We start from the raw sequence: 12,716 nt of genomic DNA on the forward strand, positions 1-12,716 counted from the left end.
TATTTTTTTTTTTATTAATTTGCTTTCTAATATATTGTAATTACTAACAGGCAAGTCCCTACCCTTACCCTTCTTTCTGAATATTCCTGAATTTACTCTTGCATATTTATTCTTTCAGATATACTCTACCACAGAACTGATTCTTGGAGCACCTTTTCTTAATAGAGCACTTATAAAACATCTGTATTTGATTGGTAATACATACAAGCTAGTGTTTGCCTGTATCTTCTGTATAAGTTGGAGTTTTGTCGTGTTGATTTCTTTCAGCAGCAGCTTATGGCAGCTGAGCTTATCCCAGCTCTTGTTCCAGTCTGCTACTTCAGCAGCAGATTTTGGAGGTGCTCTCTCTCCTTTCTCTTCAATAACTCCTAGAGCTATAAAAACCTTTGACTGTCAATTAGGTACCTTAAGGATCTTTCTAGTGGTATCCTTATTCCAATCAAATCATTGTATGATCCTTAGAAGGGATCTTGGAGGACTTCTAATCTAGTAGTTTTTAAGCTTTTTAAAAAAGGCAGCTGATTTTTTAAAATTAAAGAAATATTATCTAAAGCCCCAGTATCTAAAAAGAGTATAAATAAAGTGCTTTGTTTAAGAAGAGAGTGAATTGAGTGGAGATTAAACCATCAAGCTCTTTGATGCCCTGATTTTGGTCCTTGAGGCACCTCAATGGAACTCTACTCCAATTTTATTCATCATCCTCTTTTTACAAATGAGAGACCTGCCTTCCTGTGTTGTTAATTGCCTTCCTGGGTTGTAGCTGAGATAGAGAGTGGCAGACCTTCAATTCAATAGCTTCTCAGTTACAAACTTTTTTCTGTTACACCATGCTGCTTCTAATGGAATTATTGCATTCTTTTTTTTTTCTTTCTTTTCTTTTTTTTTTCTTTTTTTGGAGGATGGGTGGAGAATTAGGTTTGTTTATTTATTTATTTATTTACTTACTTACTTTTAGAGGAGATACTGGGGATTGAACTGAGGACCTTGTGCATGCTAACCACGCACTATACCCTTGAGCTATACCTACCCCCTCTGCATTCTTAAAAGTTATAATGACCTACATCTGTATTTTAAAATCAGCATTACTTTCCCTTACAGAGATATCAATTAAATTGCTTCTTGGTTCCCATTAAAGTAAGGAAAAATAAGTGTCATTAATTATTTGTATGTTGAAAATTTATCTGATATATAATAGCAAATTTATAATTAAAAAATTAATTCATCTATACGTTTATGACTTATTTACATTAACACAATACTTTCTTATTTTATATTTTTTAAAAGTTTAAAACTTTTTAAAAGTTGATTATTCCAAGGCCTATTGATAGTGGTGGTTATCTTGATAGTGTCATTTGTCAGATTGTCAAAGTACTAGTTCTAGAGATGTATCAATTTCCAATATGATTAAAAGTAAGAAACATAAGATTCGTATTATCAATTTTTTAAAAATAATAAAACAGGTTGGAGATTTGCTTAAACACCATTTTTTTCTGTCTTTTAGTGGGAATACCTCTACCTCCCTAGAATTACTCTAGGGACATAAGTAAAGCCATCTTCCAAAAAATCAGATTTCCTTTGCTAAAAAGTAGAAACAAATAAAAACCTTATAATTGGGATAAAATAAATACTGACATAGGTTTAATTTTTAAATGTTATTGGGGAAAAAAGTCTGCTTTCTAGAACATTTGGAAGATCACACTTGGCAATGTCAGTGTTACAAAATGGACTGTAGATAAACTAAGAATACAGTTGAACCATTATATATATAATAACAGGTCTCTGGAGATAAAAATGAAATTAAGGTGACATGAAAACATTATAATAGTAAGGCTTAAAAAGATATTTATTTTTTATTTTATGAATATTTGTTATTTGCCTGTGAAAGCAATATATTTGTCCTTAGTAAAAAAAAAAAAAAAAAAAAAAAAAGAGTAGCAGTTTGCCCTAACAGATTTTCCAGTTGAAATAATTTTTAAAGTTATGTTAGTACTTCTTGCATCTTATTTGTCCTTATTTAGGTTTTAACCTAGCTCTTGCTTCTGATCTTTGACTTATGTTTCTTACCTATTTTGTCCTTCCACTTTGGATTTTAAAGGCCTTAAGAGCAAGAAACTGTATTTGGTATTTGCATTTCGATTTGCAATACTTCTCCAAGCCATAGTGGAGCCTGGCATAGAAGGAAAATTGAGTGATAGTAGTGCTGTCTGTATTTAAAATGTTGATGTTTGGTGATGAATGCTGGAGAGGGTGTGGAGAAAGGAGAACCCTCCTACACTGCTAGTAGAAATGTAGTTTGGTATAGCCATTATGGAAAACAGTATGTAGAGTCCTCAGTAAAGTAAACATAGACTTACCATTTGATCCAGCAATCCCACTCCTGGATATATATCCTGAGGGAACTTTAGTTCGAAAAGCTACATGCACTGTAATGTTCATAGCAGTACTATATACAATAGCCAAGACATGGAAACAACTTAAGTGTCCATTGACAGATGACTAGATAAAAGAAGCGATGGTATAGTTATACAACGGAATACTTCTCAGCCATAAAAAAGAATAAAGTAATGCCATTTGCAGCAACATGGTTGGACCTAGAAATCATCATTCTAAGTGAAGTAAGCCAGAAACAAAGAAAAATACCATATGATATCACTCATATGTGGAATCTTAAAAAAAAAAGCAAAAAGAGGTTACTAATGAACTCATCTATAAAACAGAAACAGACTCACAGACATAGTAAACAATCTTATGGTTACTGGGGAGAAGGGGGTGGAAAGGAATAAATTTGGGAGTTTGAGATTTGCAAATGTTAGCTTCAGATTTGCAAATATTAGTTACTATATATAAAAATAGATTTAAAAAATTTCTGTATAGTACAGGGAACTATATTCAATATCTTACAATAACCTTTAATGAAAAAGAATATTAAAAAATATGTATATGTATGGCAGGGACATTGTGCTGTACACCAGAAATTGACACATTGTAACTGAGTACTTCAATTTTAAAAAAAAATTGATGTTTGGGTTTTCTTTTCTTCTTTCTTTCTTTCTTTTTTTTTTTTTTTTTTTTTGCATTGGTTTTGATTTTTAAAAGGTAATTCATTAAGATTTTTTAAAATCTTGGTTAGGGAGTTTTTTGGCACCCTCTTAAACTTTGCACTGGCCTTACCCTCCTTGCTTGGGGTCCTAAGTACATTGTAGACTGCTTTGTTTGTAGCAGGCTCTCAATACATGTTTTGTTGGATGTATTATTCCATTCTGCTTGTAGACTGTGACCATTTATTGTCTTTCAGATATCTTATAGTCCTATAGGAAAATAAGAATCAAAAAAGTTATTTTCCCTATGGTAGGGGAGAATAAAATCAGAAAAAGATAGAAGGAAGTGTTACTGATCTGAGAGGTGTCTTTCTTCACTTTGTGCTACTTAGAGCATAGAGAAGTTGAGAATTGGATTTCAGTGGAGAAATTAAATAGAAAAAGTTTAAAAAAATTAAATGGGTAAATCTTATGTATTGGTTTGCTTTGTCAATTATTTAGAATCTTGCATAAACCCAAAATACTATACCTGCCCATGTTCAAATTTAACCAGTTCTTTTTTAATGGAGCTCAAGAACAATCTCTCAAAAAATTACTTAGTAAACTGTATGCGTTATGTGTGTTGTGTTGTGAATCTTGATTTTATCTATTTTCTTCTGCTAATGTAGATTTATGATTATTACAGTAGTATTTTAATGTTGACTATGGCATTTTCATAAGGAACTTAGCATCTAATTTGTTGAAAGATTAGGTACTAAGCAGAGTTTGCTATTGTGAAACTTTTTAGTTCCCTGTCATTTGAAATTCTCAGATAGTCTAAATGTATGGCTCAAACAAATCACTTTTGGAATTTCCACACAAATTAAATGGCTAATCCTCCAATGAAATATCATTAAATTTGTTTTATTAAATATCAGTGATCAAGAGACCATGAATTATTCTAAGGACTTAATTCTTTCCAAATACCATGCTATGCCCTATCCTTTTATGTGTATGTATGTGTGTGCGTGCGCACGCGTGTGTGCATGAGAGAAAAATACCAGAATTAGAGAAATTTGAATGGATAATAGTAGAGTCAAATATGCTCAATTTTTCTGTTTTCATATCAAAGAAACAATTGTATCTTAGTGCTGTGGTATATTGAGGAAACTGACTATGCATAGTAAATTTTGATTTTAAGTAGAAAAATTGCACACAGCATATAAGCTTTAAGTGGATGTAATCTATGAAACTTTTATATAACAATTAGTTTCTTTAAGGGTGTTGACATCTTTAGAACTGCTCAAGCTGGTTTACATTTTATAGAGCTGCCCCATTGTTCTTTAGTCGCCTAATAGTAGATACTTAACAAGCCCTCAGCATGAAGGAGTGTAAGGAACGGTAATATATGAGAATAGTAGAGGAATAATATCTCTGAATTCTTTTCCTTAGGACCTTAGTTGTTATTTGGCATGTGATGAAACTTTTGAAGTAGAGTGTAAGAGCTAGGGATTATGTGGGAATAATAGAAAAATTAGTCTGAGGGAATGAGAGTTGATTGATGAAGTAGGACAGTTCTGTGGAGCTAAAGATGAATTTCAGTTACTAATTTGTCAGTAATTTATAGTCTTGCAACTTGTCCGTTTTGAGAGTTTGTTTAAGGGGTAGATCTATTTGAACGTGCTTTTTCTCTAAAGAGTACAGACTTCAGCAAAAAAATTATTTAAATAACTAGCATTTTTCAAACAGCAAAAAAAATAGTAGAATACTGAAATGTTTCTGTACCTCTTTTCTCAATTCTTACTTCTGTGTGATTTTTTTTCTTTAATAGGAAATCAAACCTCAAAGCCATTATAACCATGGGTATGGTGAACCCCTCGGACGGAAAGCTCACATTGACGATTACAGCACATGGGACATAGTTAAGGCTACACAGTAAGTTTTTTGTTATAGTTGTTTTCTTCTTTGACATCTGTATTTTAAGCGAAATGTGAATACTTATATTTCTTTCTCCTTTTGATGTTCTCTCTCTGTTGAACATGTGTGTGGCCTTCTAGCTTCCCAAGAAAACGTCTGAGCTTTCCAAAGCCCCTGTGGATATCTCACTCCTCAGCTTTTGCTTGAGCTTTTTGATTTGTTTCTTGTGTGTCGCAACTGTTATCCATCCTCTCAAACCACTATGATGTTAAACTGTTCGACAACCCCCACCCTTCAGCCCCACGAGAGCAAAGCTTTTAATGAATCTGGGTGAGGTCCAGTAGATAAGCCTTTCAGATGGACTCTTCCAGGTCAGATAATGACTCCTCTTTGGGAATGAAGCTTTGAGAGAACTCCATCCCTATTCTGCTCACTCTGGTATCAGTACCAGGAATACAAATTTACTTTTCAAGGCTGCTAGGGAGCAGAGAATGGGACTGTGATACTTTACACCACCACAAAGTCCTCTGTGCTTCCTGAAATTCAGCTCATTTCTTGGCTAAATGTTCCTTGGGTTGCTGAAAGCCTTTTGTTAGTTTCCAGAGTTCTGAAAAAAGTTGATTCTGCCAGTTTTTCATAATCTTTTTGGAAAAGCAAACTTTTAGAAGTCCTTAGTCCACTGATGTCGCCCTACTTTCTTGAATGTTACGTATAATCAAAAATCAAAGCACATTGTGTCAACTGTATTTAGCAAAGTATACTATTCTACATTCATTTTTCCTTTTGAGACTTTGCTCCTTCTGATATCTCCTTTCTCTCCTTTGTTATTAATCTGTCTCACCCTAATGCATCATTTCCATCAGCACATATATACTCCAACATCTTTCATCTTAAGAAAAAAACAACCATCTTACTTCATTCCTCATATATGCTTCTAACTATTCTATTTCTTGAAAAGTATTTATGAATGCTGTCTATCATTTCTACTTTTTAAAAAAAAATTTTTTATTGAATTATAGTCAGTTTACAATGTTGTGTCAATTTCTGGTGTACAGCACAGTTTTTCAGTCATAACATGAGTATACATATATTCATTTTCATATTCTTTTTCACCGTGAGTATCATTTCTATCTTTTAAAACATTTATTTAAATTTTGAAGCATTTCAATCCTACAGGTAAATATAGAGAAGAATATAAGTGTCAGATTAAGCAGATGCTAACATTTTGCTGTAATTGCTACAGATTGCTCAAATTACTTTCCCTTATCTCCCCAAGGAAACCTCTCTTGAAATTGCTGTAAATCATTCTCATGAACATTCCTATACATTTCTACAGACATCTATAGGCAAAATATGCTATTATAATGTATGCTTATAATTTACATAAATTGTATTCTACTCTACAGATCCTTTTGCAACTTGTTTTTTAAAATAAAAACAAAACTATATAGCTTCGTGATTTATCAGTGTTGGTAAATGAGAGCCTAATTTGTCCTGTGTAACTGCTTTGTTGTATTCTATCATTCTTTACTGAGACATGCTTAAAATTGTTTCTACTTTTCCTTTATTTCAAACGTTGCATCAATGAATGTCTTTCTCCCTGTTCCCCCAAGTACATAAACAGGTGTTCTTCTAGGGTGAGCAACTCAGTTGGAATTTCTGGCTTGTTCGCTGTGTTCCTTTTCAACTTTACCAATTATTGCCAAATTGATTTCCAAAGTGGCTATGCCAGTTTATAGTTTCATCTGCAGGAAATGAGTTCTTTTTTCATTGCATTTTTGCTAAATCCTAGTTTTGTCACACTTGATAATTGTTATCAGTTTGCTGGTTGTGAAATGTTTTTTCTCTCTTTTGATTGGCCTTTTTCTGATTATAAAAGGTGTTGAATATATTTTCTATGTTTATTGGCCATTTGGGTTTCTTCCTGTGTGAATTACCATTTTAAATTTACCGATTTTGAGTTCTTTTGTCTTTCTGTAATTGGTTTGTATGTATTATGTATTTTGATGGTGTCTGTGAAGAAGTTAGTGGGATCTGTGTCCCTTTAACGCCTTCTAGGAGTCCTGTCTGCTATTCTCCCAGCCCCTTCCCACCCCGAGTCAAGTCATGCAGCTCATGATTCAGCACTCCTCTCCAGTGTGTCCAAACCCATTTTTTTCTGCAGCAATGTGCTGGAACTTCTGTGGAAACCTGGACTTCCACAAAGGCTCTCTCATCTGTGGGTGATTGTCTAAGACAGTGTTGTCTGGAGCTCCCAGACAATGGCTAAGAGGGGCTAGAGTCAGTGCTTGAGTTACTGCAAGGCCCACAGCTGGGACTAGATCTGAATGCCTGTTACCCAAAGCATGAGTGGGTGAGACTCCTTCCAGCTCCCTTGGCCTATGGTGCTAGATCCCATAGCTCCCACAGAGGTCCGTGGATAGGTGCTGAGTTATTGTTGGAAGGGGACAAAACGATGGATGTCTTATTCTATCATGATGCTGATGTCACTCTGGGGCCCATTTGTAAATACTCTTCTTTTCTCTCCCATTTGTTTAATCTTGTATAATGCCACATTGTTTTACTTATTTCTTAATTTCAGAATTGTCTCAGATATTCTTTTTTGATTTATTTTTTTCTTATGTCTTTTTTTTTAATTTATATATTAATTTTTTTAATGGAGGTACCGGGGATTGAACCCAGGATACTGCATGCTAAGTGTGCACTTTACCACTGAGCTACACCCTCCCCCCATCTCAGCTATTCTCGACCTGTTACTCTCACAAATGAATTTTAGGGTTCTACTTGGAAAGTTCATGTGATATTCATTTGGGATTTTAATTAGACTTTCATTAAATTTACAGATTAATTTGGGGAAATTGGGGTATGTATTTCTTTAGGTCTTACTTTAGTATCTTTCATTAACCTTTCTTGTAGTGGGAGTAGTATAATTAAATACGCTTCTTCATTATGATTTTAGATAGTTTAATATTTTATGTTACAATGATATGGAAATCTGGCCCTAAATTAATTTCATTTGGATACTTGGTTTTAATGACTTTTGGGTGAAAGAAAGACAAATCTCACAAAGATGCATAATTCCCAAATGGAAGAATTACAACATATGCTATATTTATTAAGACATAATAATTACTTTTTTAGGGCTATACACTAAGTAAAGATTTTACTGAGCTTTACCTTGTAAATATACATTTTCTGATTCTAGTGCTTGCAAACTAATCAGGTTTTGGCATTTTTGTAATTATAGCAAATGGGTTCACATATGTTAGAAAATTGTTTCAAAATTTTTCAGTGTGTTCACATAAGAAAGTTTTTACAGTTGTAGTGTAAGCTTTTTCAGAAACTATATTATATAATGATGGAAACATTTCCAAGCATAAAACTGTTAAAAAAAAGTTCTCATTATAGTAGATGTTTTACTGAAATAAGAGTCGTTACTTTCTCACTGTGTCTGAAGTATTCCCCTTGCCTTGAAGGGGAACAGACTAAATATCTTTATGCTTCTTAAGAATACAATGTACCATTGAACAACACAAGTTTGAACTGCTTGGATCCACTTAAATGCAGATTTTTTTCCAATAAATGCACACTTGTTTAATCCACAGATGTGGAAACATGGATATGGAGGGCCAACCGTGGGTAAAGTTATATGTGGATTTTTGACTGGAGGAGGGTTGTTGCCTGTAACCCCCATGTTGTTCAAGGGTCAGCTGAATATGGTTGGTAGCATACTAGTCACAGTTATTTGCCATCACTGCCTCTGCCCTCCTCCCCAGAAAAGAAACACTTGTCTTTTTTGTTAAAAGGAAAATGCATACTCACTTTTAAATGTTAGAAAAATAATCAGTGACTCTTTGTATATAGTTAGGATTTTTATCATAACTTATTCTAAGTGTGAGGTAGAGTTTGCTCTTTGAGGTAACAGGCCTAGTCACTTAACTGGGTACATGTAAACAGTTTGCTGAAAAAGAACGAAGAACTGCAGGTACTGCTGTCATCTCCTGTGAATTGTGGAACTCTTGCTCTTCCTTTAGGTGGATTACCTTGCGCACGTATGAGTGTGTGTGTGTGTGTGAATACATGTACACGTGTAGGATAGAGATAGGATAGTGGAGCAGTGAGACGCTGCAGGCTGTATGAAATACTAGTGAAGCTTCACTTCTTTCTCTCTTAGCTAAAACATGAGTATAGGTAGTTTTAGTATTTGCTTTTAGTGTCCCATTATTGTGCCACCTTTCTCCCAGCCTCTCCCTGTGGTGGTGTACCTTCCCATTTTGGAGACCACTCTGATAAAGAGATTACAAGTATAGTCAAAGCCCATTTGTTCTTGTGTCTCATATTTCTGAGCATCCAATATTTTGTTTAGGATGAAGTTGATGGTTTTTGAGGCTCCATGATAGATTCTTGATGGTTTATTGTACTATTTTCTCTACTTTTGCTTATGCTTGAAAATTTACATAATACAGAGTTTTAAAAAAAAATGTACGCTGCTACACAGTAACTGAAAACAAAGGGAGGAAAAGGTCAGGCTCTCTGCACGTACCTTTCTTATTTATCACATATGGACATCTTTCCTCAAACTCTCCCAGTAGACTTTCTCTTATGTCTCATTGGCTTGAACTCGGAAGACTCTTCCCCCACTTTCCCTACTTCCCACCCACAGACTTACTTTTTTATTTACCTTCAGGATGTCAAAACTAAATTTGTAAATAAAGAATCCTGAGATTGTAAAACATCCTTTCTTCTTGGCGTTTTTCTAAATCATTTATAAATTCTGTGTTGCTGCTGCTTTATGACTTAATATTTTTAACGTAATTGTATGTATTATTATAAGCTACCTTAAGTGTTCTGTGAATAAGTGGTGATATTAATAAAAACAAGCAATGGGTAAACATTTTATTTATGGTATCCTTTTCTCTTCCACTTTATGAGATATTGCATTCTTATAGATGAGAAATTTAAAATTGTGAAATGGATTAGTAAGAGCTATTGGAATATTGGTATTTTTAAAGTAACACTTTTTGTTGAGAAAGCCGTCTTAATTTCCACATATCAAAATGGAGCATTAATTTCTTTTGGAAACGTTACTTTCACCTTCAAATATCTTGTCAAATAGTAGTAACTATCTCATACTGTCTTTCTTTTTAAGATATGGAATATATGAACGCTGCCGAGAACTAGTGGAAGCAGGTTATGATGTACGGCAACCAGACAAAGAAAATGTTACACTCCTCCATTGGGCTGCCATCAATAACAGAATAGATTTAGTCAAGTAAGTATTTCTGTATTTTTAAGTAATTAGTTATTATAAAATTATTAGAAATAATTATAAAGTATATAATTTCTAAAATTCATTATTTTTAAAATGTAGATTCTATGTGCCTTTTTTCCTGAAAAAAAAATTGTTTTTAACATTTAGTGAATGCTTATTATTTGCCAGGTACTGTGCTGAGTGCTTTTTCATGAATATTTTCTTAAATCTTAGTTCTTGAAACAACCCTATGTGAAAAATAAGTTTTTACTGCTGTCCTAATGATGTAAAAACTGAGGCATAAAGAGGTTAAATACGCTACCAGTGATACATAGCTGATGTTGGAGTCAGGACTTTAACTCAGACAGTCTAAGTTGCAGCTCACATTTTAAATATGAATTCCAGGGGGAAAAGCTACAAAAGGAAAGAGAGGGTTACAAAGATGATATAGGTAATAATAATCTCACACCAGCTTAAATGAAGAATATTTTACATACTCAGTAAAAATTACTTTTATTACTTACTGTTAATCTGCTTATTTAACAATAGTAGGTAGTAATTAGATAAGCAAGAGTCAGAATGATAAAATCTTTCTTAGTAAATCCAGTTTAGTGGTCTCTGACAATTTGGATGCAAGATCTTTAGATAAAGACATGAGTCTGAAATGAACTGCTTGCAGATGTGCTGTTTAAGTACAGCATATAGAGTTTAGAGACAAATGGGATGTTAATGTCAGGTAAAAGAATTTGCCCTTAGAGTACTAAAGAAAGATTAAGCAAGTAATAACTAAAGCATTGAACTCCATGAATCACTTTCTTCCAGAGAATGTATTTCCTTTTATTTGTTCTTTGTGCCCTTTTTGTATTTCTAACCTTCCTTCTGCATTCATTATGGGTCTCCTAACATCTAAATTCTGTTTTTGTTTGTCAGAAAATGTTTTTACTTCCACCTGTATTTGTGAAGGAAATTTTCACATGGTATGGAAATCTAGGTTGGCAGTTTTTGTTTGTTTTATTTTTGTTTACCCATTGAAAATACCGTTCCACTGTCTTCTGGCTTCTGTTACTTTGAGAAATCAGTCTAAGTATTGCACTTTTAAAGGCTTTTTCTTTTTCTTTTTTCTGGCTGCTTTTAAGACTTTTTCTTTGTTTCTGGTTTTCTGCAGTTTCGTGATGATGTTTCTAGGTGTGGATTTCTTTTTATTTACCCTGAATGAGACTGAAAGAAATTCTTGATTCTGTGGATTGATGTTTTCATCAGTTCTGGAAAATCTCAGCTATTATTTCTTCAAATATTGCTTCTGCCCCATTCTCTTTTTGCTCTCCTCCTGGAACACCAGTTAAACGTATGTTTGACTTTTTCATTGTATGCTCTTTATCTCTTACTCTTTTCTCTCTGCTTCATTCTGGAAACTTCTTCTGACTTATCTTCCAGTTCATTTATTCTCTACGTGTAATCTGCTGTTAAATCTATTCAACATGTTCTTCATTTTGTTTATTTTTTAGTTCTAGAATTTCAATTATGTTTTTCAAACTTCTGTTTTTTGATTCATTTGTAGCTGAAATTTTCCATCTTGTCTTGTATACTTGAACATATAATTATTATATAATCTTTGTCTAAGAAGACAGCATTTGGAATCTGTGTGGGTCTGTATCTGTTATGTTGATCCTTTGTGTGCCTGATAATCTTCGAATGTATACTAGACATTGTGTTTGAAAACTTATTTGTTGAATAATTTGAGGCCTAAGATGAGAAGATCCCATTTGTTTCTGCGACGCGCAACTTTAATTTAAAGCTTTAGATTTTCTGGATCACTCAGATGGCTGAAGACCATGCTACAGCCAGGGTTACTTCTGGTTCTTCATTACTCCTGCAGTGCAGCTTTTTGGGGTCCCAACCTTTATTTTGCTTTTGTCTGCGTAGCTTGTCTCTTGGCCAACTCTTCTGCATCAGCAGTTGTCTCTAGGGCAGATGGGGCCCAAGCGGTTTTCTAACTTCTCCCAGTTTTAACCTTCTCCTGAATCTTTGCCAGGTAAATGCTCTTAATCTTCTTAGGTTTTGCTTTTTAGGAAATGTTTCTTTTAATTCATTGAGCTTTTAAAAGTTTTCTTTAATGAAAGGGTTGGCTCAAATTATCTAGCCTTCTGTAAGCCTCTGTATTTTTTCAGTTAGTGTTATTTTAATCAAAATAGTATATAAACAATTTAAAAAATCAAATAGTATTTAAAGGCTTACAATGGGAAACAGCAATCCCTTCCTACCCCCTGGGTTCTGTACCCCAAAAGTAATTATTTTTAATACTTTGGCTGTTTCTTTTAGTATTTACTCTTGTATTTTATATTTTATGTTGCTACTTTTATCTACAAAGCTATCTATACAAATGATATCAAATGCTTTTCTGCTTTTTTCATTTAATTTATGTATCTTCAAGATTTCTCATATCAGTGCACCTAGAGCCACATCATTCTTTTTAAAAAGCTGTATAATATCCAATTGTATGGACGTAATTTTTTTCATGGTTTACCTACTGA

General features: G+C 33.5%; 1 protein-coding gene across 6 annotated transcripts in view; it reads left to right on the plus strand.

Annotated features, from left to right (window-relative positions):
• Positions 1–12,716, plus strand: part of ZDHHC17 (zinc finger DHHC-type palmitoyltransferase 17) — a 328,798-nt gene that overhangs the window by 264,190 nt on the left and 51,892 nt on the right. For all 6 annotated transcript variants that reach the window (XM_064491550.1, XM_064491551.1, XM_010988190.3 and 3 more), the window contains 2 exons: positions 4,849–4,952; positions 10,084–10,206. In XM_064491550.1, coding sequence (XP_064347620.1) covers positions 4,849–4,952; positions 10,084–10,206 — 227 coding nt within the window. The remainder of the gene's footprint in view (positions 1–4,848; positions 4,953–10,083; positions 10,207–12,716) is intronic.

This window comes from Camelus dromedarius, chromosome 11 (assembly GCF_036321535.1).
Source record: "Camelus dromedarius isolate mCamDro1 chromosome 11, mCamDro1.pat, whole genome shotgun sequence".
Lineage (NCBI taxonomy): Eukaryota > Metazoa > Chordata > Mammalia > Artiodactyla > Camelidae > Camelus > Camelus dromedarius.